This window comes from Acromyrmex echinatior, chromosome 15, assembly GCF_024713525.1.
Source record: "Acromyrmex echinatior isolate Ae372 chromosome 15, ASM2471352v2, whole genome shotgun sequence".
Lineage (NCBI taxonomy): Eukaryota > Metazoa > Arthropoda > Insecta > Hymenoptera > Formicidae > Acromyrmex > Acromyrmex echinatior.
The window spans coordinates 6,174,765-6,202,188 of NC_141866.1; the positions used below are offsets into that span (position 1 = coordinate 6,174,765).

General features: G+C 31.2%; 2 protein-coding genes across 15 annotated transcripts in view; both read left to right on the forward strand.

Annotated features, from left to right (window-relative positions):
* LOC105148919 (neuroglobin) overlaps nt 1–23,435 on the forward strand; it is a 43,971-nt gene extending 20,536 nt beyond the window's left edge. For all 13 annotated transcript variants that reach the window (XM_087414141.1, XM_087414143.1, XM_087414142.1 and 10 more), the window contains 2 exons: nt 8,838–9,069; nt 13,514–23,435. In XM_087414141.1, coding sequence (XP_087270267.1) covers nt 8,838–9,069; nt 13,514–13,669 — 388 coding nt within the window. In that variant the 3' untranslated portion in view covers nt 13,670–23,435. The remainder of the gene's footprint in view (nt 1–8,837; nt 9,070–13,513) is intronic.
* Nucleotides 23,436–24,244: 809 nt separating this feature from the next.
* Nucleotides 24,245–27,204, forward strand: Brms1 (breast cancer metastasis-suppressor 1-like protein). 2 transcript variants are annotated; one of them, XM_087414139.1, is made up of 3 exons: nt 24,245–24,484; nt 25,325–25,547; nt 25,658–27,204. In XM_087414139.1, exons 2-3 carry the CDS (start codon nt 25,330–25,332, stop codon nt 26,130–26,132), a joined length of 693 nt encoding a protein of 230 aa, XP_087270265.1. In that variant the 5' UTR covers nt 24,245–24,484; nt 25,325–25,329; the 3' UTR covers nt 26,133–27,204. The 2 variants fall into 2 exon arrangements, with proteins under 2 accessions (XP_087270265.1, XP_011059256.1); XM_011060954.2 differs by having other exon boundaries at nt 24,252–24,463.
* Nucleotides 27,205–27,424: the final 220 nt, after the last annotated feature.

Below are 27,424 nucleotides of genomic sequence, written 5' to 3' on the forward strand. Positions count from 1 at the left end.
TTTAATAATAATTATTAAATAATGATTTTAAAATTCAATGTCTTACTTTAGCATTACAAAAAAATAACGATTATACTTTTTAATTGCAAGTAACGTATTGCGTTTTATAATTAGTAACGAATAACAACAAAGAGTTACTTGTTATAAATAGTAACAGTAATGATAACTCGTTTTTTATAAAGTACATTCTCAATCCTGGTTATTTGTAACATGAGAGACTATCGTCGCAGCGGAGATTACGTATTTTACAGTTCTCGGATATTGAGAGAGATATTGTAATGAATATTGTATAATTTTATTCTTAATTTAGTCTTAAAAAATAAAGAAGATAATATACTTATCTCGAGTTTATGCTGATACACGTATAAAGAGAAATATATGATCAATTTTAAGCAACAGATAAATTACTTGCTCCGTGATTGTTCGACTGTGATTACGTAGTATAAAATTTTGATGGATCAGCAGAGCTCTGTTTCCTCTTCTTTGCGATTAAATAGATTAAATTGATTAGAGATAAATGGAGTGATACCAAGGAAACCTTAGATAGATTACAGGTAATTTTACTTTACCTTATAGGTGCTTACATGAAAACATCAGAAATGATTCTTAATGTTTGCGTTATATTTGGAGCGAAGATGTATATCGAGATTTATTAGACAGTATAACTTTTAATATTATGTCTCTCAATTAAATAACTTAATAATACAGTAAATTTTATTACATATTAAGTACTCTTTCTATATTTTACTAAAAAACATTGACAAAATTGTTTCGGAATTTTTATTTTATTTCACAAAATATCTTTGATACTCAAAATATCAAATACATAAAAAGTAGTGCTAAAATGTAATAATTTTTAGAGATGTGTGAATTATTCGAATACGAATTGAATCGGAATTAAGTAAAATTTAATTCGATTCAATTCTAATCTCAATGATTTGAATCCGAAAATTTCGAATGTATGAGATTAAATACGAATTACATATATTGACAATCTTATAGAAAATCATATTTCCCTCCTAAATAAGTAAATAAAAAATTGTAAATTGTAAAGAATATAAAGATAAAATCAGTTTAGTGTGTGAAATGGCATTTTTTATCAAAAACACGTGTCTGCGATTTTTTTAAAAGAGCCAAACAGCATGTAATTCAGACAAAGGGAGGGGAGGGATTATATATTATAATTCTCACAGTATGCTTGCAAAATTTCTGTCTTAGCTCTTCTCGTAATAAAACTCAAAGGAAAATTTCATTTAACTTTGTAAAAAAAAATCTCAGCAATTTTTCAATTTCACTACTTATAATTACCTTAAAATAATACGAAGAAAGTACATACTGAGGTACATACTTTATGAAATACTGTTTATTAAACAGTGAAATCTACTTAATCTATTTAAAATCTACTTAAAAAGCGTTTGTTAAAGCTAATATACATAATATTCTTGAGGCTTCCATGGGTGCTTTCTATATAAAGATTATATGTTTCGTGGGTTTTTTCCGTGTTCAGATCCATTCTTGGAATGCCAACGTTTCGTGAACTTTGCAGTCCACTTCATCAGAGCGAGGAGCAGCCTGGTACTTTAAAAATATAGCTAATACACATGTTCTTAATAACATTTTTTTTTTTAATTTTCGTAACTGAACTAAATTACAATTTTGAATGATTAAGATATTTTGATGAAGCATTTTTTATATTTTATCTATAAATACTAATGAAACACGAAAAAAATGATAAAATTTTTTGTATAGAAAAACATATTTTTAAAGGGTGTTAAAAATAATATGTTGATTAAAATATTTCTATATAAAACAGAGAATAATTGCATGACACAGGATATTAAAAATATCTTACTTAGCTACTGAAGAGTTAATAAAGCAACTACAAGCTGAATGTATTCAAAAGTAACTTTGATGCTTGTGTAAAAATAAACGGCTTTTGCGCTGTAAAGGCAGCTTTATATTTTAGCGTATACATATAACATGCATAAAAAATCATATCGCAGAAAAATGTCGTTACTTTCTGTAGCTAAGTGTCACGCAACAAGATAATAATATAATTTGTGGACTGCTCTTAAATATTTATACACGGATCTTGATTACACATATATTACCCTAAAAAGGTTATATACTTTTTTGCTTAATTGCATAAAGTGAATTAGTTCAATGCAGAAATGTAGTGTAATCAAATCATTTAATACAATTTTTTATTTAACGCACTGAGTAACCACCTTTATATATATATAGTTTTTTATGTAAATATTACTATTCATCCAGATATATGATTTTTTCAATCTGATTTTTTCGTGCTATTACGACAAAAGTTTTAATACGATCAACCTTTTTATAGAGTCTATCGAAGAGAATTTCCATAAATATAAAATAAATAATTTTGTTTATCTCATCTAATTTTGATCATTTTTATCAAAGCAGATAGATATGCAGATATATATATACTGAAATGATTTAATATTTTTTTTAATTCTTTCAAGATATATAATGTATATGTATATGTATATATATATATATATATATATATATATATATATATATATATACATAAAAGATTAAAAATGAATCTTCTTTCCTTCAATGAAATGTATCTTTTGATCCGATTTACTGCAATCTGAATATTATTATGAAGCTGGTAAATATGTTAACATATAAATGATGAGATTTGAATTATGCATGCGGACAGAATGCGTATTCGGTTTATCTCCGTCGCGTGGTGGAGCGGAGGATCCTTTGGAAAAAGAGAAGGTTAGGCACGTTTCACCGATTCTTTTGGGGTCGTGTTGTCAGAGAAACTAGAACACGTAGCACACTTTTAAAGAGAATGGATCATATTCGCCGACCTGGCAATAGCCAAGTGACATATTAAACATATTGATAGCTTTATAATAAGTGAAATCGCTGGAAGAAAAAAATAATTTCTTCATGACACATTATCTTAAACAAAATTTACATTTTGAAGTGCTTTTTATCAAATAATTAAACCTGCAATACATGTTTCTCTCTCTCTCTCTCTCTCTCTCTCTCTCTCTCTCTCTCTCTCTCTCTCTCTCCCCCTCTCTCTCTTTATATATATATATATATACATATATATATCTTTATTTTTCCGTAGATAATTACATTTGTGCACAAATACTATACAACATTAAGGGAAAAATATACAAAAAGGATACATCTTTTTCATTAAAAAGTGCAAAGCAAGCTAAAACAGGAATTGTTGGACAATGAATTTATAATGCATTTCCTGTTTTTAGTCGCTAAAAGAAAAAATGTTACTTTCGCCATACATGAAACACTATGTATAGTGCAAATAGGTACATAAACTAAAAGGTACTAAAATAGTATGAAAAAAGCATGTTGTTAAAGTTTTAAATTATTTGTCAAAGAGATGCATGAAAAAGTATCCGAGGTATATTCGAATAATTATTTTAAAGGTTTTATAAATTTTTTTTATATATATCACATGGCGAGAGAAAAATATATATTACTAATAGAATAAAAAATACAACACATAATAATTATTGCATTTTATAAATAATGCATTGTGTGTGCGTGCGTGCATGCGTATGTGTGTATGTGTGAGAGAAAGAAAGAAATAGAGAGATATAAAAGAGAAGCTACAAATATATTTTATTTTATGAAACTAGAAATGAAGCTCAACATTTTATTATTTATTGATAACATAATCGAAATATTAAATTTACCAATCATTTATGACACATTTTGTTCAATCAATTTACGTTGCTGATGTATTAAACAATTTCAAAGTATAATTATATGATTTTATAAATGTGTAAACTTTTAAATATAAGTATATTATTTTTTTCGAATCAGAGAATTTAATAAACAATTATTTATCTTTTAATAAGATAAAAAACACTACATTACTAAATTGCTAATAATATATATATTTGTTTGATGCATCTAATATTTTATTATTACTAATGTATTCTACTATCTGCAAAGTAACAATATCTCGCTATACATCAAAAATATATTTTATTCTTTTTGATATCTGAAATATAATAATAAATATTTATTTATTAACAACTATTCGATTACAGTAATTATACTCATCACACGATATTTTATACTTTATTTTATGTACTAGATAGATTCAATATTGTCACTTATAATACATTAAAGATAAAATTATGATCATTTAATAATTTAAATACAATTTATATGAATGTATTCGTCATTTATTAATACTAGCGAACACTCTTCCGCGTAATCTGTTTTTTTTCTCAATGAATTTATGTCAAGTGTGACTTATGCATTATAATGATCTTAAAGCTTGGTTTTCCTCGGCGTAATTAGAAAACAGTTAAAAGCGTTGTTGCTCTCGGTTGGATTTCGCTGCGGGTTTACCTTAATGGAAATACAAGGCATTAATTTCATCGCACTCTGCTCGAACGTGTTAATATCCGGGCATGTACGGTACGTTCTTTGGAGATTTCCACTTAAGTTAAATTAATTTACTACATTCGACTCTTAGCGAGAATCGATCGGAATTATATATCTTAAATTTCTTCTGTCTTATCTTGCATACTTATCTGTTTTTCAGTATTAAAAAAAATATAGCACTTCAATTATTATTTATCATATTTGTTTATTAACTTTCTTTGTTTTGTAAAAAATATAGCATTTCAATTATTATTTATCATATTTGTTTATTAACTTTCTTTGTTTTTAACCCTTCGACAATGTGAAACTTTCATCTTTTGTCCACAACCTAACTTCGAACTTTATATGCAGATTTTTATATTGTTCCACGATATAAAAATCTGAAAAAATTCTTACGTATTTGTGAAAGCTTTAATAACGAATTTTTACTATCATAGAAGTTGGATTGTATTTTATTATAAATTTAAACTTATTTATATCAATTTAAAATTAAAAAATCGATAGTAGTGTCTTTAAATTTGAACATTTTGACGGAGGATTAAATTAGAAAAAAATTATATTAAAAAATATATAACTGCACGCCATTATAAAAATCAAAACGGCTGCAACGAGGCATCGGCATCAATGTTCAATGCAATGTTGATAATTACTCGTCGTCGTATCGATCATTAGGGTTGCTTTTTTTATCGGATTATGGGAGCAGCATAGTGGAAAAGCTGACGCGCGCGCGCCGAATCGACAGCAGTATCGTTGTTTCTCGTCGCTTTTAAGCATCTTCCACGGGGGGAGAATATGGATTTCCGATACGAAACTTTTCAATCCGTTCCCAGACGATAAGAACCCGCCGAACTTATACCAAGCGAATACCGTCGTACCGTTTATTGCCCGTTGGGAGGCCGCATTTAAAAATATTTTATCATACCCGGTCAATACTTACGCTCGTCGGTCGTCTCTTCAGTCATGTTGATTCCATTTGCATCGTAGTAACTTACATGCAAATTTGCTGTTATGCGCTCTTTAATCCTCGTCTTCAGCCTGAAATCACATGTTTTTATGCATTGTTTAAAATGTGAGCAGTCCGCTTGCCCACTGAAGTTCAAGAATGTCGTAGATTACAGTATTTTTTGCTTCAAAAGCGGGGATAACAAAAGAAATTCAATTCAAATTGATCGGAGTTTGATCAAGATTTAGTAGTTAGTCATTGCTTAAATATATATGTATGCACATATATCCCAACATGTCAGAAACTGACGGCAAAATAAAATGTACGATCCTCTGGGATTTCCATATTTAATCATAACTAATCAATCCACAGAGATTTATGAAACATATGCACGGAATGTGGACAACCGATAACGATAAAGTACGATACGAGCGAGATTCGATTACACATATTGAAAATGATTCAACTGTCATATGTGCACAATTATTACGTGACATACGTCTCTTTATGAGCGAGAGATAGGGAATATTTTTTTCAAATATATATGTGAAAATTAGGAAATTTATCTGATTTTTAATTTAGTAAAATTATTAATGTAATATGACAATATGTACAATTTTAAAAATAATTATCAAGAGATAAACCGCCGAAGATATTGCAGTGTACAGATTTGAAACATTATTTAAGAGGAGAATTGTGTATTATAATAAGCGGTGAGGCGTTACTATGACATTTTAGAATATTATTAGAGCATCTAATGGATTTTATTTGAATATTAGTAAGCAAAAATTGGGCATTAGTAGATGTTGGTATACACAATTTTAGTCAGGTTCATCCCTTGATATCGTAATTACTTACATTGAAAAAAAAAATGTTGCAATAATAAATTATAATTGCAATTATCGCAACATAAAAATGAAAGGTTCTTAAATAAAAATAATGTATATCCATTTTAATGATATAACTTTCGCGAGAATTTTTATTTGTTGCACATTAATTATTATACAGTGTATACTTAAAGTCTTATTTAAATTAAATTAACGTAAATAAAAAATAAAATATCTCTCCGGAGCAATCTTCATTTAAATTTACTCTCGACACATGGAAGTGAAGATGCATTATTTACTTATATATTCGCGAACGATCTCCTCGGGGAGGGTATTTAGTATATTATACTTAAATTTACGGAGTTTACAAAATTGTACGACTTTGCGCACTCATTTTTGTTTCTTCATGAACATTCATCCGTTGAGATCAAATAAAACTCACACTGTGCTGTAGCCGACAGTGTAACGAGTTTGCACACCGTGAAAAATCACGACGGACAGATATCGTGTGAAATGTCATTTTCTTTCGGGAAAGATAATTTATATGGACGCGAGAGAGAAATACGCGCGCTGAATAATCTTGACGCAATATCGGACCAATTTGAATATCGATCTCACGATTTTTTCTGACGCAACATTTTTTTTGAGTCGCTGAAGTTACATCAAACTTCTAAGAACGCGCGATTAATTTTGCCATGCAAAAAGAATTGTTCTGTACTATCTTTTTATTTTATCGTAAAATATATTAGAGAATACATTTTGTTATCTATTAATTATATGTCCTGTGATTTTTATGCGCGTAGAAAAAATTTGACAAGTAAAGAAAAATATTGTACATATAGAGATACTATGTAAGCAGATATGTTACATTATCATGAAGAGAAAATTTTATTATTTTGTTCATATTCTGTTGTTTGCAAAATATAAAAGCGTAAAAACGAATATTATATTTTGCAGGCTGAAAAAGAAGTACATAGCACTTTACGTGTGTTGAGTCCGTAACAGATTATGCATTGGAGATCAAAAACTGCAAAGTGAAAATTAAAATTTAACTCCAATTGAAACGAAACAGATTAAAATTAAATTTATCTGATTGGTCGAATTCTAATCTTCAATTCGCAATTTTCAATTTCCAATGCATGGTGTGATGCAGGTATTAAATTGCAGTGCGCACTTCTTAACTGTTGAAATTATCAAAGATAAAATAACTATGTTTATATTTTCTCCCTTGCGCATACATTTTCCCCTGGATAGACAAGCGCGAGATTGGAATGCCTCGTTGTACAAAGAGGTATTTCATGAATGGCTGAGAGCAACCAGCCGCGAAACAAAAACATTTTTGTCGAGCTGCTATAACGAGGCCCACGTGAACTCGTTATTTCAAACGAGTATAAAACTCGAAGAGAAAAAGTTAATCAAATTTTGATACGAGCAAGAGAAAGAGAAAACTGCGAAGATTGCAACGAATTTTTTTCAATAAATTCTTGTTTACTTACGAGTTAACTACATTCCGACAAACGCCAGGGTTATCTTGAGCTTCTTCAGTGCTAAATATAAAATTGATATTTATATTTATTATGCATTAGTATCATATGTCGTGAAAGAGAGGAAAATAAATGTCCGAAAGAAATCAAACAAAATGCGAACGAGTTAGGATTGAAACAAATAGCGTGTCTTTTCCTAGCAATCGATTTTTCTCGTGGTAGATGTATGCCAACGTTAAATAACGTAGAACTTAGAATTCAAAGCGTCACTCGGTTTTGTCCCTACGGTTCTTTGAATCTGCAATGAAAAATATCGTGAAAAGATATCGCGGAATATCGATATTTCGAAAGGATTGAGGGATAAATTTTTATATGCAAATTTTATGTGCGTGTGAAATATTTTGGGACTCGCCAAATACATTTGGAAAAAATTGGGACGAAAAGAAAAACTTATCTCGGACTATCAAAGAACTGAGTTTGAAATTTATGATTCTTGTAGAACAGACAAAGTTTATGCTTATCAAAAATGCTCAACGTGTTTTTTAATCACTTAGTTTCACTTCTTTGCTCCAACTTCTTATATCTTTTGAATTTTTAATCGAAAATGTCTTGCTTCTTCAACTTGTTTTTCCAAAAGATTAACTGTCTTTAACGATTGCATATTTCAAACCGTAAGAGTTACTTTAATCCATAAATTACAATATTTATTAAATCTATTTTTAAACACGCTTTCTTTAAATTTTTGCTCCAACTTGCATTTATGACTGTATGAGGTTCCTTCTTATCCTGATAAAGTGAACTGATAATGTTCACGAAACATTAGCATTTAACGATGCAAGATACGGAGATAACCCGTAAACTGCATAACTTTGTTAAAGCAAATACCACGGAAACCTCAAAAGTATTATTTATGATTTCATACATAATAATTAAATTTTTTCATTAACTAACATAATGCTGAGCAAATATATTTAAGATATTCTCACTTATCCTCTACATGAGATAAAATTTACTATATCTCACATATAAAAAACAAACTATATTTGACTTAATTTTGATATAAACAACTGACGTATTATGTAACTTTCTCGTCACATATTACGATATTACAAACCTATTAGTGTCTTTACAACTCCTCTAATGATGCCACATACCGTCCGGTTCCAGGTTATTTGAAGAGAACGCGGAATTGCTAAATATGTTCACGAAGTTTCGGGATCAAAAGACAAAGGAGCAACAATCTACGAGCATGGAACTGGCCGAGCACGCGAAAACGGTCATGACCACCCTCGACGAAGGTATCAAGAGCCTCGACGACATGGATGCGTTCTTGACATACCTTCACGAGGTCGGGGCCTCTCACACAAAGATCCCCGGATTTAACCGGCAATACTTCTGGGTGAGTCCTTCGAAAAATAATCGCTCATACGCACCTTGCAATATTCACGGCATATGACAACATAAATGCAATGTACGTGTGTCCCAATTATCAAACTAAGCGAAAAAATAAGATATTTGTAATATGATTAGGGAAAAAAAGACTATATATCTAAAGTAGAAAATTAACTTTAATATATAAGAAAATATATGCATTTGGTGAACTATGAAATAAATTATCTTAGACATTAAGGTAATAATTTATTTTTGTCTGTCTTGTTACGTGTACACATAAGAAGATGTACGTACATTAAAAAAATATTTATAAGATTAAACACGAAATTGGAAGTTGACTAATTGTATATATATTTCTAATAATGAAAACATTTTTCAATAATAATATAATTAGTCTTATTAGAAATTCGAAATATTTTAGAATATTTACTACTTTTTAAAAAACTTTTTATATCCAATTTATTACACGGATAAACCGCTTTCGTTGAAGTATCTAAAAATTCAGCAAGAAGAGCTGAAAATAATTTTAATAATTTTGTTACTATTAGAATAATTATATAGCTCAACTTTATTACTAGAATGTCAAAATTGTTCACAATATTACTCGTTGAGCCTGTATAATTATTTCAATAATTCAATAAAATTATTTTTAGATCTAGCCAAATTTTTAGATACTTCAGCGAAATCTTTCCGTTTATATTTTTATATGAGCAAATCAGTTAAACTTGCTTTATGTGTCAAAATATATTGATAATTTACCTGAGGTAATTTTTTGATAATAATGTAATTAATTTTTTTTATTAAGAACTTAGAATACTTTGAAATACGTTTGTATCACTTTAAAAAAAAATACAATTTTTGCATGAGTAAGCTTGCTAGACTTGCCTTACATATATCAAAACACATAGGTAGTTTACCTCAGAATATATACCAGGAAAGCGTGCGAAAATTGTCACTCGTCGGAGAGAGAGAAATACGCCTCCCATCTCTTGGCGAACATTTTCGCTTTGTACTGCGCTTATCTCTGGCAACATGAAAATCAAAGAGACTAAATTAGAAACTTTTGGGAGACACTGTAAACTATTTTAGGACCTGTCTCCAAGCAAGAGATTTATGCACAATTAAAGTATAATGACGCTCGCGCGACATAAATGTGGAACAAACTTTCGTTACGTTCCTCACAATGTATGAATGTTTAATTTCTATAGCACATTTTCTCAATTGAATGAAATCGTTTTACAGTCTTTTACATTTTTTAAAATTCATGTTAGGTACTATTCGTTAAATTGAAGAATAAATAATTTAGAGCTTTTAATTTCATTTTTAATTAAATAAATAATATCAAATTTATTATTTTAAAAATATTATAATTTTGTTGACTTAGTATACATTAGAATTCAGAGTGAACGGGTTTATTATGAGCTCGTACTATCAATTAAAAGTTCAATTTTATTATCTTCATATTCAATGTTTTATCCAACATTTTATTATTCTCATTACACTTTTTTCTCGAAATTTATACCGCCCCTTTGCAAAGAAGAAAAATTTGCTGCGAGAGAAATTGAATAGCAAATGTTGAGACTTTACTCCGCAACATCGCTATAAGGTATAACACGTCGGTATTTTGTTATCTCATGGTTTTTTATAATCCACAGCACAGCTGGTATCCACCATTTGCTTGCTACGTTGCTATTCTGCACGATATCTAAAAAGAAAACATTCTTTTTTAAACGTTCTTACATTTAGCGTTGAAAACGCTGGTAAAATAATTATCGTAGAAGATAAATACGCTAAAATTTCACTTTAATATTGGATCTTTTGCAGAAAAATCTTCTGCACGAATATTTTTTATTGTAAATTCTTTTAATATGAACACACTGATACGAAATACATATTTTTTCATTGCTTTGTAAAATATACAAATGCTATTTCGAGAGAGACAAATTCAGAATAATGCATGACTTTGATTTGATTCGTGCAAACTACAGGGAGACGTCTGAAAGGACAGTTTATTGCTATTACGACTGTCATAGGACTTGTAAATATTCTGTAATATTATTAGTCGAAAACACTTCGAACGTAGAACATGAAAATTGATGCTACAACGTTTCTGACATCTGAGTTGGTTGAAATATAAATAGGTACGCTATGGAATGAATAATTAAACAGCATGAAATCACATTCTTGCTATGATTGAAATGAGGAAAATTTGTAGAAAATTTTGATGTTTGATTAACTATTTATATGTAATTAAACATTATGCACTCATTCTGCTTGATTGAATAAATTTCATAGCTGTCCATGCACAAACAAGTATACAAACAAATGTCGAATTCATTAAATTAAATACATTTTAATGGGAGAATGCATTTTCCCAATACGATTGCAAATATAATCGTATACAGAATTAACTGGCATTTTATTACATTAAATGTGATTTTCTCAATAATCTTGATGTTTATTTGAACGAAAGCATGCGTCAATTTGATTCGTCTAATAAATCTTTCCTTTTTATGTATTAATAAACTCGTGTATCAGTAAATTCGTATATTACATTTATCAACTTAATTTTTCTTAATCAAAAGAATAAAAAAATTTTTAATTTAAGCATTGGAGCTTACAAAAAAATAATGCTGCACACGTGATAATAAATTTCAATTTTTTTAATTCTAAATAACAATACATACATAATTATATATATTTAATTCTAAATAACAATATATACATCTAAGTTGTAATGTATATACACATCTTGACAGATATGGTAAAATACAAAAATATGATGATGAAAAATAATAATCCACGTAATGCATGTCGAAAAGAAAAAATTATTAAAAGGGCCTTGATGCAATACGCAAAAGTAATAACGTTTCCCTATTTTTTCGCATATGCATGCAAATTTTTTTATTACTTTTGCGACGATCGAAACGGAATTTTCTTTGTACACGTGAGAAGGAAGCCATGCTGGAGGCTCTTCCCGCGTCGCTTTATCTTCTTGCTAGAGAAAAGGAATAAAGGTATTATATAGAACAAGGCGAGCACAAGAATGCTTAAAAATGTGATTAAAAATGGATAAATAGAAGGCATTTTATTGAAGTAAAATTAATTTTAAGATGAAAAGGTAATATTATATTGTCAAGATATAATTCCATAAGTAGACCGTTAATCGTAATGACTTGTAATATAATATATTTCAGAGAGACATTTTCAGAAATTAGTTTTGATCAAAAACAACTTGTTATTTAGTTCTTTCTAAAATGCAGCTTTCAGCTTATTTGACATAATTCTGAGTTTGTTTTTATGTCATTCAGATAGAAATAAAGTTAAGTTATCTACGCAATGCGAGAAGAGCTGAAGGTTTACATTACAAGGAAGGTCGCATTTATTCGTAGTGTGAAACGCTCGCCACGGTTTCAATCTCTTGGCACGAAATCAAATCCGATTCGCCTTCCTTTCCCGTCTAATGTGAGTCTCGTGACTTAGTTATTGTATATAGGATTGATAATTTCTGTTGGACAATTCTACAAGGTCTATTGTGAACCGTGATATGATGATCGCTACACAATCGCCAGTCCTCGTATTGTTGGCGACTATGCCGCTCGAAATGGATCGAAGCTTAAATATTCGTCGTATTATCATCTAAGCTTTGATTCCATCAATGCTTAAAATAAATATGAAGCAAACAAACGAAACATCTTTCTAGAGATTTATTTTCGCTTACAAACGACGTATCAAATCATTTAATCGGAAAAAAGAAGAGTTACAAAAGCAAATATTATAGAATTCACAAAACTGGTCTCTCATCTTTTTTAGAAAAATATTTCGAATAGCATTTTCACTTAAGCACTAAAAATAATTACTGATTCGCTGAAAATTTTGTGTAGAAAAAATATTTTGATCTGAGAGAAAAAATATCTTGATACTAAAAAATAAGCTACAATATTAGAACCCACCGAATAAATAATTTACTAACACACAAAAAAATTATTTGTTTGATGAATCTTAATAGCTTATTTTTTAGTATCAAGATATCTTATCTCTCAATATGGAATAATATTTTCTTCTTTTTTTTTATCGTACACACTTAGCAGCTTTTAGGCGATCAGCTGTCCTAAACTCAAGAAGAGAGATACAGACTGCCGACTTCTGAAAATTAATTGTTTCCGCAATTCTGTGTCGTTACACTAATCTCAAATGTTACGCAGTCATGGAAATTGTTTCTATTCAAGAATTATCTTCCGTCTTAGAATAATATAATTAAGAATAATAAAATATATCAAGAATAATAATATACCATATATTTTAATTGAATCGCACGCAAATTTTAATTTTAATACAGATCCAAATCTTCCAAAAAAAAGACGTTTTTTTTATTAAATAATTAATACAATTATTTTAAATGTACACTAGCGAAAATGTAGTTCATACGTGATCGGACGTTCTATTTTCAGAAAATCGAAAAACCATTTCTGGATGCGGTGGAACGCACGCTGGAGGATCGATACTCGGAAAATGTGGAGAACATCTACAAGCTGACGATCAAGTTCATCATCGAGACACTGATCGACGGCTTCGACAAGGCACAGAGTGACAAGGCCAAGTCCTAGTCGTCCTAGTCCCGAGGATCCGGCACGCAAGCGATGGCCCTCGATCCTGCGAGATGTTGACAGCCCCCCGAGTCGGCCTGGCTTCCCAACATTTGGAACGGGAGAATGCCAGCCGACGATTCTTGAGAAGACGACGACGAGGACAATCGTCGTTCTTGCGTTGATTCGCGCGGCGTCAACACGTCGCTGCTATGTTTCTCCGCGAATTCTTGAGAAACGCGAAATGCGAGTGCGTGGCGTTTTGCGCCGCCGCCCTCGTCGGCCTGAGATCTTTTTCCCCCTCGAGTGGGTCTCGCCATTAAACGTCTCCGGATATTAAGAATACGGTCCTGAGTCAATCCTTCGGGATCTCTTCGTAAAAATCGTGCCGCAACGCGAAGCGAAAGAGTCGCGCGGCTCTCCCACGACGGTCGAAGGGTTCTCTCTTATTATCTCTTTAACTCGATTAATTAATATTGATTGGATTTTCGATAGAAAATAGAAAAATGAGTCTATTTAAATGACACATTTAAAGGTCCAAAAACGTACGAAGTTTCCGATCTCTTCTAGGTGTCTTCGCGACATTTTAATAAGGGGATATATCTATTCGTATAAGAATGAAAACATAACAAATGATTTAAAAAATATTTTTTTTTTATTTGAATAACAAAAATTGGAATCGAATCGTAAGTTTTAATTTAGATGTATCTTTTCAAGTACTTTATTATTTTATAGATAATTTTGCAAACGTCAATCTTAATTTAAGTTTAACTGATTCTTCACTTCCTTCTAATGCAGATTCCAGAAAAAAGACAAAAAGTAGGTTAAACCAAGATTAAATCGTACCAACCTGAAAGCGCTATGATTCCATGTTATCTGAAATCTACCAGGTGATCGACCAGCTTTTTATGAACGGTGCCAAAATACCCGTGGGAAAATCGATTCTCTACAGAAAGATTTGTTTTTGAGATTTATGAATTGTGTTTTTTTTTTATATGCCAAATATTATTTAGCAATGGACAAATTCTGGGATATAAAAACGAAAATATTCCGAAAATGGAATACGTGCTTTTTCGTGACTTTATCAAACTTGTATAGCAAAAGAAAGATACTTCAACTCGTACTGTTATTATTTATTAGTTGTTAATGTTTCATTTCGCCTGGTCTTGCGCGTGAAACATAATACATTGTAAATGTGTTATGACATTTGGAACAAAAACGCATTAACATTTATTGGATTCTTCAACGGAAATATATCTTGAAGAGATAATTCGAATATAAATATTATTTAGGGGCTCATTCTGTAACTCTTAATGACTATAATACTACAGTTACAGTCGTTAAGAGTTACAGAAAAGACCTTTTAATTTTATTTATGTCGAATGTACAAGCAAACGTTTATTTTTTATTGTCATTTTTATTTATTTTTTGTACGTTCGCTATTTATTTTCCTTCGTTAGCCATAAGCTTCCTATACATTTTAATACATTTAACAGGAGCAAAACGTAAAGTGACACACGTCGTTATTGATCAGACACAAAATTAGAAGGAAGGAGGTGGGAGAGCTTTCCTTTCCCGCAAGAGTCCGATCTTAAGAGGATTACTAAAACGTAACTTTAGTCAACTATATGATACTCCTCGTAAGAACAGGATAAGCTGAAATAAAAGTTTTTTATTACGATACTATTATCATCAAAATAAGATTCGACCATCCGCTAATATTCGCCGCACACAATGTCGTTTTAAGAGTTTATTACGTCGTAAGAACTCTCATTAACTTCTCATGAATGTTATAAAACCACCCAATGCATATAGATAATGATTCTTTCATCAAATATGCCCATATAAATAACTACGAATTTATGGTATCAAGCGTGAAAAAAATATGTTTCCATCCTCTTTTTATACGTTTTTTACGCCAAGCTCTTTTACGGAGAACGATTATTCATTCTGCTAATAATATTAAGCTTCTTTTGCTCGTTCAGGACGTAAAATGGACGTAAAATGGACGTAAAATGGACGTAAAATGGCTTTTGAAATATCATAACATTCATAACTTGCGGGATGAAAATTTCTAGCTTCTGCGATAACATAAATCGCATAAAATTCAATGCATCGACAAAAGATTTGCATCGTTGCACATGTTGCGAATCAATATTCGCACTTAATTGAAAGAGTCGCTCAAATCCGAACCATTTAGCGCAAACCGATGTTTTGGAAAAATGTCCTACGGTATGCATTCTGCAGTAATTCCATGATGACCTCAATTCGATTATCTTACCAAGAAGTTTCTTCTTTTTTCAAAACCGATACTCTACCGTCAATTATATATTGTCCAAATTACCATCGTTATTTAAAGTTGTACCGCTCGAATTTCAAAGAGATGGATATACCCATAGAGAGAGGGGAAGAGAGAGAGAGAGAGAGAGAGAGAGAGAGAGAGAGAGAGAGAGAGAGAGAGAGAGAGAGAGACATAATAAGTATAGATTGCGCATTGCCTGATCTTAGCAACTATGCTCCATTAAAAAAACAAGGTATATTGAAGCTGTAGATATCAAAATTAATGTAATTCTTTTATCTGCGAATGTCGACAATCGCAATTTCTTATTGGCTTCCTTTTCTCGACCGTCATTTTAGATCTAATTAGTCTGTGTCTAATGATTTTAAATATAATTGTTATAATTATTAATATAATTTTAATATAAAATTTAATATATAATTTTAATATAAAATTTTATATTAATATAATTTTATAATAATATAAAATTTTATATTAAAATTATATATTAAATTTTATATTAAAATTATATTAATAATTTTAATGTAGATTAAAAAAAGGATCGATTGTATTTCGAAATGAAATGAAAATTACAAAAGTGAACGAATTTACTGGAATATTTATAATTTTATTAACTAATGCATTTGCTCACTTTTGTTATTTTTATCTTGTTTCAAAATACACAATTGACTCTGAGATTAAAATGGCGGTTGTTTATATTTAAAGTTCTATATTGAATTACATCAATGTTTCTCTTCAACTCGACACTTTAGAGTAGTTGAGAGAGAGAGAGAGAGAGAGAGAGAGAGAGAGAGAGAGAGAACAAGCTGCCTTATTCTTTCTGAGTTAACAGTATGACAACTTTATATAGGAATGCGCAGTTTGTACCTATTATGTCAATAGGTATACAAAACAATCCATGCAAACTTTGCGAGTTTGATAATACCATGATATATCTTCCGCAGAGAGAGATCGTATACTCTCTCGGCAAGCTGACAATGAGTCTGGCGCAAGATATGCATTTTATACCTGCATTAAGCTTCGAATATGGGGATTCGAATTTATCGGTACCGATTTCATACGCGTTTCCGATTTTCAATATACGTATCAATTGATACAAGCGCGGTAGAGCAGAGTGATAGCGGCGACAGCGGTGGTCAGTCAATCAACACCGACTGCTGCCTTTTATTCGCGACGGCCTTGTATTACATAAGTCACGCAGGATATCCTCCCGCAATGCGAGGCTGAATGCATGTGAATGCAAATGTCTATTGTCTCGAAACGGGGTCACAATTTAATCGTAAAAATGACATGCGATGTCGTCACCTCGCTCTCAAGTATATCCCCGACACGCGACGAAAATTCATTTGTCTAATTTCGCAGAATTTGTCATAAGATTGTCGTAAGCCTGAAATGTGTCATTAAAAATCTATGCGAAAGTCAGAACTCATCATGGTAATTTTTACAAGGAGTTCTTCCGCGCGATGTAATATGCACTTGACTTTGATACACGTGTGCGGCGATTGGCGTTTTAATGAAACGTCAATCAAGATTGATGTTTTCATGCTGTTTTGTTGATTTAACTTGAAAGCTATGACAGTTACTGATGATCGACAGTATTTTATATACTAACGTACGTCATTGATTTAAAGTAAAATATAACTGGCTGTCAATAAGAAGTCGAGTATATTTGTCAAAAATTGTTTATATTTCACGTTATAATTGTACGTTCAATTTTTCAGCTCATCTTATGAAGTTGCTTGAAGCTTGCAAAATACAATAAGATCAATTAATCTCATCGACATACATTTTTTTTCTCGCTGTGTACAATTTTTCTTTTAGAATTAATAATCAAATTAAATTAAAAAAACATTCAGAAGATGTACTTATCACTATATTGAAATAAATAGCAATACAAATTTTTGTACGGTAGTTAAATCTCAAAATCTCATATAAAATTCTCTTTTTTAGAATCTTGTTGAGAAAAATTGCAAATTTTGATGCTCGACGACTTTTACAGTTTCCAGAAATTTTATAATATATACGTTTGGCACGAGATATATTTGAGATTGCATGTAAATAGAGACGTTTACATTCTATTATCTCACTATCTTTGTTTCGTGATAAAATAACACCATATCAAAGCATGTGCAACCTGCATTCGCGTTCGCGTTCGTCACAAGATCGATCATAGCGATCGCAGATGACACGTAAACGGAGACGGACATGCGGAAATTATTGATACTCTTCCGATCGATCACAGGACTGCCATGGCAAACGCGACTGAATTAGATTCTAAACGCCTAAGTGAAGAAGATAGCTATTTATAAACTCCCAGTGATTCTATCAATCTTCCACTTTTAATTTCTTGACAACCAAAACACATTTGAACGACAGATAACAATCCATTATACTCATTTCCATTCATTTATTGTCATTACTATTACGCGTTCCGATATCGGTTTGATTTTTAATTCTTTGCTCTTTTTTTAGAAGAATCCTCGAAGAAATAACACCTTCTTATATGTTCTGCGCCGAAGAAGCTTCGTAACTTTTCACTTTGTGTACTTCGTACTTTGTTTTTATTTCCAGCGAGATGGGAATCAAAAGTGCAAAGTGAAAACCTACAAAGTTACTTTATAATCATTAACATTTGATGTTGGCTTACTCTCAACAGAGCAACTCATCCGATTTTTATTCAACCCTTGGTGATACACGGCATCACCGAATCCGAGGAAACAAACAAGGACCCTTCGATCGTCAATGGAGAACTTGTATAAATTTTTACTCTTATTGTAAGTGACAGTGGAAAAAAAAAGTGTGGTTTCTAGGGTAATGGGCCCTTCGCGCAAATGTCAATTTCCTAGGAGGTCTCGGGAAGGCAGAAGGCCTCTCCGTCTCTGTATCTTCCTCGCCGTCTTTATCTATTTCTATTTCTCTCTGAGGACGATTCGCACCCATGTTGCTCTCTCTACATTCGGATTCGGCACATACAAATCGTTATACGTATATCCTTGAAAAAAGCCGCAACACACGACGCGGACGACTGCGGAAGGCACGTGACTTAACGGGGAGGCATCTCAGAAGCATGACACGAATCTCAGAAGCATGATGCGAATCCATTAAAATGCGCTATGTGTGTATTTTATTTATCACAAACATTCTCGGAAAACTCTAGTTAGTCTTGTTTAATAATCATCATAAAATAATAAAATCGTGATACTACCTTAAAACACACGATTGGGTCTTGTGCGTTTCTTTTCTTTGAAATACTAAGAGCATTTGGCTAAATAATGATCTCGATTTTTATCTTTTTTTTAATACGTAACTTTATAAGTACTTTCTTTAAAGATGTTAACACTCTAGAATTGCCGATGGTAAAGTCGCTAAAGTTGCTGAAGATACTAATTTAATAATTTCCTTTATGTTCGATTAGTGAAAAGTTATATTGGTATTATTTTTTAAAATTGTTCATGTTATATTTACGTATTTTTATTATTCTGAACTATATATCTGAATAGAAAAGAAAAAAAAATGAAACAATTAGCGAAGCCAAAATGACACCATTGACAGTTCTAGTGTTAAGGTATGAAAGAACCACTTAATGTTTACATACTTACTGTAAAAGTGATGAAAATTAATCCAGGACACGACCATCGTGTGTATAATAAAGGATTAGAATATTACCGCGTAGGGATAATTCCATCATCACGCAAATTGCATATTACATTTATTCTAATTTCATAAGCAATTGAAGAAAATTTGTTGGAAAAAAGCGTAAATGTTTCGAGTGCAGAAAAATTAATGCTTGATCACGCGCAGTCGCGTTACAGTACGCTATTTCCATGCTAATAACTGCCATCGCAATGTCTCCGCGTTTGCTACCAAAATAGAGCACATTATTAGGGCACTCTGCATACGGCTTAAAATCCCATAGTATATTTAAAGATGAGTTACCTAGTAGACATTTATTGTTTTAGAATCGTTCGCGAACGCATTCGGAAAATGTCAAGACTCGATTCCGCGTAAAAGAGGTGGAGAACCAAGAATAGCGTCCTACTTGTCTGAGGTTTTGTCCGCGTTTCTCCTTTTAATCAAGAATGATCATTAGCGACCCGGCGATGAACAAAGGCGAATTGCATCGTGAGGAAGAAAAAAAGACGATAAACTTAACTTTGCCCCTTCCTTTGGCGATGCGTTTAACTATGCCGCTCCCTTTTAGAACGATACATATTACCGGTCACCCTATCAGTCATTAACTTTGTTAACCGCCGTACCACGAATAATCAAACTAACCGTCGTGCGCAGAGAAACTTCCTACGGGACGATAAACGACGATAAATAACGAGCGTGTCGCGAAAATCGATTTTCCAACGAAGACAGGAAGTTTTTGCGATACCGTACTTCGAGTAGACGCCAAGCGCACGGAACTCCCACGTTCCGCGCAAAACGGCAATTTCCATTCTGGACTTAAATTATCATTCGCCCCACACGCGACTTTGGCGCGACATTAATATTTAACGTGTTCGAAACACGCTATGGCAAGAAGTCTCTAATAGGGAGTCTCTCTCTCTCTCTCTTTCTCGCTCTCACTCTCGCTCTCGCTTTCGTAAATACAGTGAACGTTGCAGCTTTTCGTACTCTCATCTTAGATTACTGTTCATCTTGATGCGACACTAACGTTTTGTATGCTCAGAAAGAATGTTGCTATCGTCAAAGTATTCTATCATTAGGGTATTTAAATACAAGAGAGGGTATTTAAATTCGAGAACGCGATCCATCATGTCACGTTACCGCGGTCGCTCTGTGCTCGCCGGGAACGGCGAATACGTTGCCTCAGGGAGAAAGAATACGTGTGTTCAATAGCGAAAAAAAAACGGAGAATATATATATATATATATATATATATATATATGTATAAAAAAATCGCGAACAAGAGGGTGCGTAACATCGCGAGACACGATTTCAAACGAATGTTGCAACCACGACGAACGATGTGTGCGCATCCTTACTCTCACCGAGACTAAAATCGATCAACAAATTAGGTAAGATAATTAGCGCTTCCGCGGTTCGCGATATCCTATCGTCGCCGAGGTTCGTAAACCTTCGTCGTGATTATCCTACTGAGAGAAAAAGAAATTGTTTGAATAGGCGAAATCATCTTATCTCAAATAAATTGTAGGTCAACAAATTACACGACTAATATAACAAGCTAGTCGATTATGTTTATACATACGCTAATTGCGTGGATAAATTTTAGACGTGGTATTACTGTATAATTTGTTTATATGACGTACAAGAGGGAGCTATTTTTTGCCCGAATTTTTTTCTCAGTCCAATGTTTTATTTCAATTTTCTCTTTAATTCATTGTACGGTATGTACACTACTGAATAATTAATTAATAGATGTTCACTGAATACATGCTTACTACCGTGATGGGCTTTCTGTGATAAAGTATTACCTAAGTGATAAAGTATTACCTTCAAAGTCGTAAGAAATTAATCAAACAAAAATAACATTGCTGAATATTTACATCATAACTAGCGTGACTATTATTTTTATTATTTTAACAGTTTTTATTTCGTATATATAGAGATTATGTTATAATTTATTATTTATTTATATGCAACTGATAAAAACTTTGTAAGTCAAAACTAGTTTCGCGATTTTTTAATATAATTAAATTCAATACATTAAAATATTAAATTATAATAGTTAAATTCAATACACTAAATTCCTTTACTTTACTAAATTCAATACATTAAATTCAATAGTTAAATTTAATATATTAAATTCAATTAATATTCTTTTATCTAGTGTTTTAGCTTTTAGCTCGCCTTTGGGCGTTTTCTTATTTAAATTTTTATTGTTTAAAAAAAATTAATTATAACCAAAACGGTCGATTATTCTCATATTCGACTGTAATCAGACAGTTTCTTACGGATTAAAATTTAAGACTTAGGTAATGTTATTATAGAAAGCCCTTTAAAGTAAAGCGATTACATTTTTTTCCGGAAGAAAAAATATTATTAATTATCATATGGGGAATATTTTTTTCTTAGAAAATAATTAGCGGGCTGATATAATTGAAAATAGCACAAAAATGTTCCATAAAATTAATAATTAATACGACGTTATTAAAAAATGAATGTTGATTTTATCTGAGCATCGCATTTGTGCTATTAATCCAAGGTTGTTACATACTTACCTCGATTTTAGTGTGATAGATCAAAGTAATAATTCATAGAACTTTCTCATTTTCTTACAAAATCAGTTCATCTCTTCTCTCTTTCGTTATAAATTCCAAATTACTTTCACGCGTAAAATCCAATGAAATATCAAATATTTGAGAGAAATATCTCGAAAAATATCTGTGTGACGATAACTTTATTTTCACTCAACGAAGGAAAGAAAGAGATTGAGCTGAAGCGATATGCCTAAGCGGTCATTCAATGGTGCATTTACCTCGCTGATGATTTGCATTTCAGTTATTACACGATATCAGCGGGATATCACGAAGTCGTTCGGAGCTCGCGACTTTTCCCCGGCGAACCGCGATCGCGCCACGATAAATGTTGCATGAAATGAATATTAAGAGTCCGTGTAAAACCGTCGCCGCACGAAAAGGATCGCGGACCACACCGAGCGCCCTTTCATTCTTTCTTCGTCATCGAAGTGTAACTCGAGGACTCGTGTCGGGCATCGAATTTCGTGGCAAACAATATCGATCGTTTGAGTATCAAACTGGTGCAATCGGGCGATAGCTCTCAGCGATAAAGCAAGAGGAGGGGAAATTGGCAGAAGAGTATATATTTACAACGATGAATGGGAAAATAAATGAACGAGGAAAAATCGGGACGAATCAAAAAACATAATTTATATTATCCGGCAAGAAAATAAGCTTGTGAGAATAAATACGAAATCGACATTGCGCAGAGGTTCTACGGAAATAATTTTGGTATCTTTCCTCTCACGTTTCTCATCGAGATTCTCGAGATCGATCACGTATGGGTAAATAGAGATATTTGTCGACCTGGTCGCGTCCTCGAAGGACACTCCGGGCATTTTACACTTTATCCTGAAGATTTAGGGCTACTAGGAAGCAAAATAATGTGCGATCACAACTGCACCACGTCCCGCGTGCGGCGGGGTTTGAAGCGATATAACAAGGGAAAAAAACGAAAAAAAAAACGGAGAATATTGTAAAACGAAAAAAAAATATTTCGTACGGAACAAAATGCACAAAAACGAGCTGTACCTTCTTTTCTCGCAGAAATCGAAAGACCTATCTAACCGAAAGTCTTCATGAAACGCGCAGAAAGCACACCACACGAGAGAGAAATATATATTATTATATGAATATATATGAGATATAAAAAAATTGCTAGTATACCTTGCAGTTATGCGAATGTTGCATTGTCTAACTGTTTGTTCCATACAGATCCAGATGTATTATTGTATCCGATGGAGTATTATATATCAAAATATATATAATATATATCTATATATATTACGATCCTCCCGTGAGGCATACAGAATTTTCCCGCTTTTCCCAATTTTTCCAGTAAGTAAAATAATTTTAATTTTATATGTTTTAAATCTTTTAATTTATCTTAATTATATCCTTTTTCAATCTAACTCGAGCAATCGGTAGCATATTTGCTGCATTAGTGCAACAGAAGAAAGAATTTATTCTTGTAAAAATAAGAAAATGTTATGCCTTTGTTTACATTTTTTATTGTTGTGTAAATTGCAATAACTAAATTGAAATGATTTAAGTCTGTGCATTAATCTATTTCAATGTACATAGATTAATTTTGGTTTAATTTATAGGGATGAAAACTTAAACTCTGATTAATTTAATAGATGATTAATTCAATTGTCACAAATGTTTATAGCAAAATTTTTAGATATATTTAAAATATATCATTTGATTATTATAGCTTTTCATGAATATAAACTAGAAGAAATTCAGAAGGTTCAAATTTTGTCACATTTCAAAAAATTATAAATAATATTCTGTTTAAAAAAAATATCCTCTTGACAAAAGGCAAATATTCTAAAAAGTATTACTTAATAAATGAATAATTGATTAAATAATTGAAAACTAATCAGTTTATCATCAGAGGGTAAACCAGGGAAAATAAAAAAAATTTATTTCTTGATTTCCACCATTTTGTAATCTTAGCGTCATCTACAGGCAAAATATAGAACTAGCCATTTTCTCAAGTTTTCTCTACAGATAACACCTATGTATTTTAAACAAAAGAGAAAAAATATATTTTTTTAATAATTTTTTTACAATGATATATTGGTCTATTGAATGCAGAAAATCTAATAAAGATCGAATAAGATCAGCTGCAAACATTTCAATCTAGCATTCTTTTTCCTTGTTATGCCATTGGTATGAGGAGCACAAGAATATTCTGTCATTGTGGCGCGCGTCTGCCAGTGCCAGCTGTTAGCGTCTGCCGAATCGAGCCACAAACAGATCGAAAGGTTACATCGACGATCATATAAGTATAACATCATATAAGTAAGTGTATTGACAATTACGGTAAGAATTTCGCTCGATTTAGACTTTAGATATTCGTGAGATGGGATAAAACATTTTTTGGAAACTCGAAGCTTCATTAAGTTCTATCTTTGGAGTAAATGCCTTGGAGTTAACCTATCACTTAATTGGGCGCGAATAATTCCATTGTGTGTAATTAAATATGTAACGTTAAAATATGAAGCATTATTTCCTATAAAAACTAGATATATCAAAATTGAACCATAATTCCGTTTACTCCGATCACACTTAGACATAAACTTAATTGTTTTTGTATAGGTTATGTTATGAATTTTCTTAATTCTTATCTACCGGATATTTGTTTAAATTTAAAATATATTTATCTTCCAATGTAGAAACGTATATCTTTAGATATGTAAAAAAAATACAAAAACTTGAAATCGTTAAGATTATGATATAGAAGATCAATCATATTTTTACTTTATTTAAATATGTTTTCATCACAAACTCGATATCCAGAGTTTTCTCAAAATTTTTTTTAAACATCTATCAATAAAATGCCTTATTTAACTCGTAATGGAATATATGGATTCTAATAATCCTGGGATATTTTCCTAATTTTTAAACAGTGTTGATATAAAATGATTTTATATTTCACAATTTTTTTTATTATTGATAGTTTTATTCTATTTATATAGGCTAATTATTATACAATATATATACCAATTCAAGTATTATAATTTTTTATATAGTTGAAAATTTCAAAACTTTCTGAAATTAATAACAAATTTTTATGGGGACTCATGTTCCTTTAATAAAAGATATGCGTTTCCATTACGAATTAAATACTTTTTGCAAAGTAAACGAACTTTTTATTTATAGTATAAATGCCAAGCGTTAAGGATGAATCAGAAGGTGAAGGGGAAGAGATGTCTCATGACAGTAACGAAAGTAATCAGAGTTCTGGATCATGTGACAGTAGCCCAGAACATACTGACAGCGATGACTCGTCAGAAATGGACGAAGACGAATGTGAGAGGAGACGCAATGAATGTATGGACAATTTGTTGGACTTGGAAAGACAATTTACTCTACTTAAGGAACAGTAAGTACACACATATTATATATTTAGCTTTTTTATATATTATACTCTAATAAACATTTTTTTTTAAAGGAATACAATATCAATATGTGTTTTAACAAATGTTATTTTAGATTATATCGAGAAAGAATTACACAAGTGGACACAAAGCTCGGTGAAGTTCGTGTTGGAAAATCTGAGGAATATCTAATACCACTGGAACGGCTAAAAGAAAACATGAAAACGAAAACAGAAGTGGCTGGAATATTAAAGCAATATAGATTACAAAATATCCAGAATAAATTCCTAGCAGAAGAGTTGGCCGCTTTTCAAAATTTCGAAAGTGAGAAAGGCTTAGTCTGGGATTGCATTCATAATGATCTACAAGAAAAGATTCGTCGTCTAGAGGAAGATAGGAATAACGTAGACATACATGCGGATTTGTGGCTTAATACGACCGGTAGAAGACGTAGGAATCATTCAGAGAGAAGACGAGCAGTTTCCGTCGCAGGTCCTTATATCGTTTACATGCTCAATGATGCGGATATATTGGAAGATTGGGCATTAATAAAAAAAAGTCTAGGTAGCCGAAAAGCGGAAATAATGTAAATTATGTTTTGAATACGTTGAAGAACTGTTGAAAATAGTTTCCTTACGCGCCCATCTTTGATATGAACAGGAATTTCGTCCAACCGGAAATGTTCTAAAATTAGATCAACAACTGACATCCGTTGAGTATCTGATATCTGTACTGTGTGCCTTGATAAAAAGTAAGAGTAATTATTTACTAATCTAAATAATTACCGAATTAAAATATCATATTCGCCGAGTCGTACTTATGTGGTACACTAGTGCAGGAAAATTATTTACATTTGTGTTATCGGAAGAAACAAACTCATAATTTAAAAAAAATTTCACATTGAAGCTAATGTTGACAAAACGAGTATTATCGACATTAATTTCAATTAATATGAAAATTTACATCATGAGCCAAACAATTATATTAATTCAAATTGTCTGACATAATTGGTTTTTATATTCGATGTATTCATCTTCTCCTTATTTATTTTCATTTATTTCAAAAGTCTCTATTTCTGCAGTTCTATTATCTATATTTACTTTATATTTTTCCATCTCCCTAATATCTTAAAGAAATCAGAGAACCATAAACTCTCTATTCTTTCTATCTTCTTTTATATTTAAATGAATATCTATGCTTCTTTCATCTTCTTAATGAACTAAAATATTCGATGTTTCCAAATCATTGCAATTGATAAATAATTTCATAATTTTCCTCGTTTACGATCTAGTTAGAAAAAAGTTTTTATTCTAATATTCCGTGCTTGGAACAAATAACCGTGACATGTAATGTCAAAATGTCATAAACAAAATCTTATCTTATCCATATTGTAATGTATTAGAATTTTATTTAAAGCCATTTAAGCGTGCTTTGTTTACTCAAAGGCGAATGTAAAGAAGAGTTGTATAAATATATTTTATTATTATATACTGTTTAAATATATCTCATTATTTTAATTTGAAATAGATGACTTAGAAATATAGTAAAATTTTTGTGTGACATTATTATTAGTAGTGTAACACAATGACTGAGAAAAAGATTCATGAGCGAAAGAATTATTGTATTATAAATAAAGTGCATTTTAATTTTTTTACAGTAGTATACCCAGCAAATTATACGTTAACATCGTTCCAGCAATTCTAACAGTTTTGTATTAATACAATGTGAAATTGATTTAGTCCTAAATTCACATCCTATCAATGAAACCTATAATAACAGAAAGCAGCTCTACAGTTCTATAATTTCATTTAAATGGTACATTCATTTGTTTTAATTTTTGTTAATATGCCATTTCAAAATTGGAGTAATGAAACATAGTACA

Bases quoted from the DNA above. Each gene is read 5' to 3' on its own strand.
- Brms1 (XM_087414139.1), top strand. From the start codon at position 25,330: ATGCCAAGCGTTAAGGATGAATCAGAAGGTGAAGGGGAAGAGATGTCT. The intron at 25,548-25,657 runs GTAAGTACACAC...ATGTTATTTTAG, and splicing joins TTTACTCTACTTAAGGAACA to ATTATATCGAGAAAGAATTA.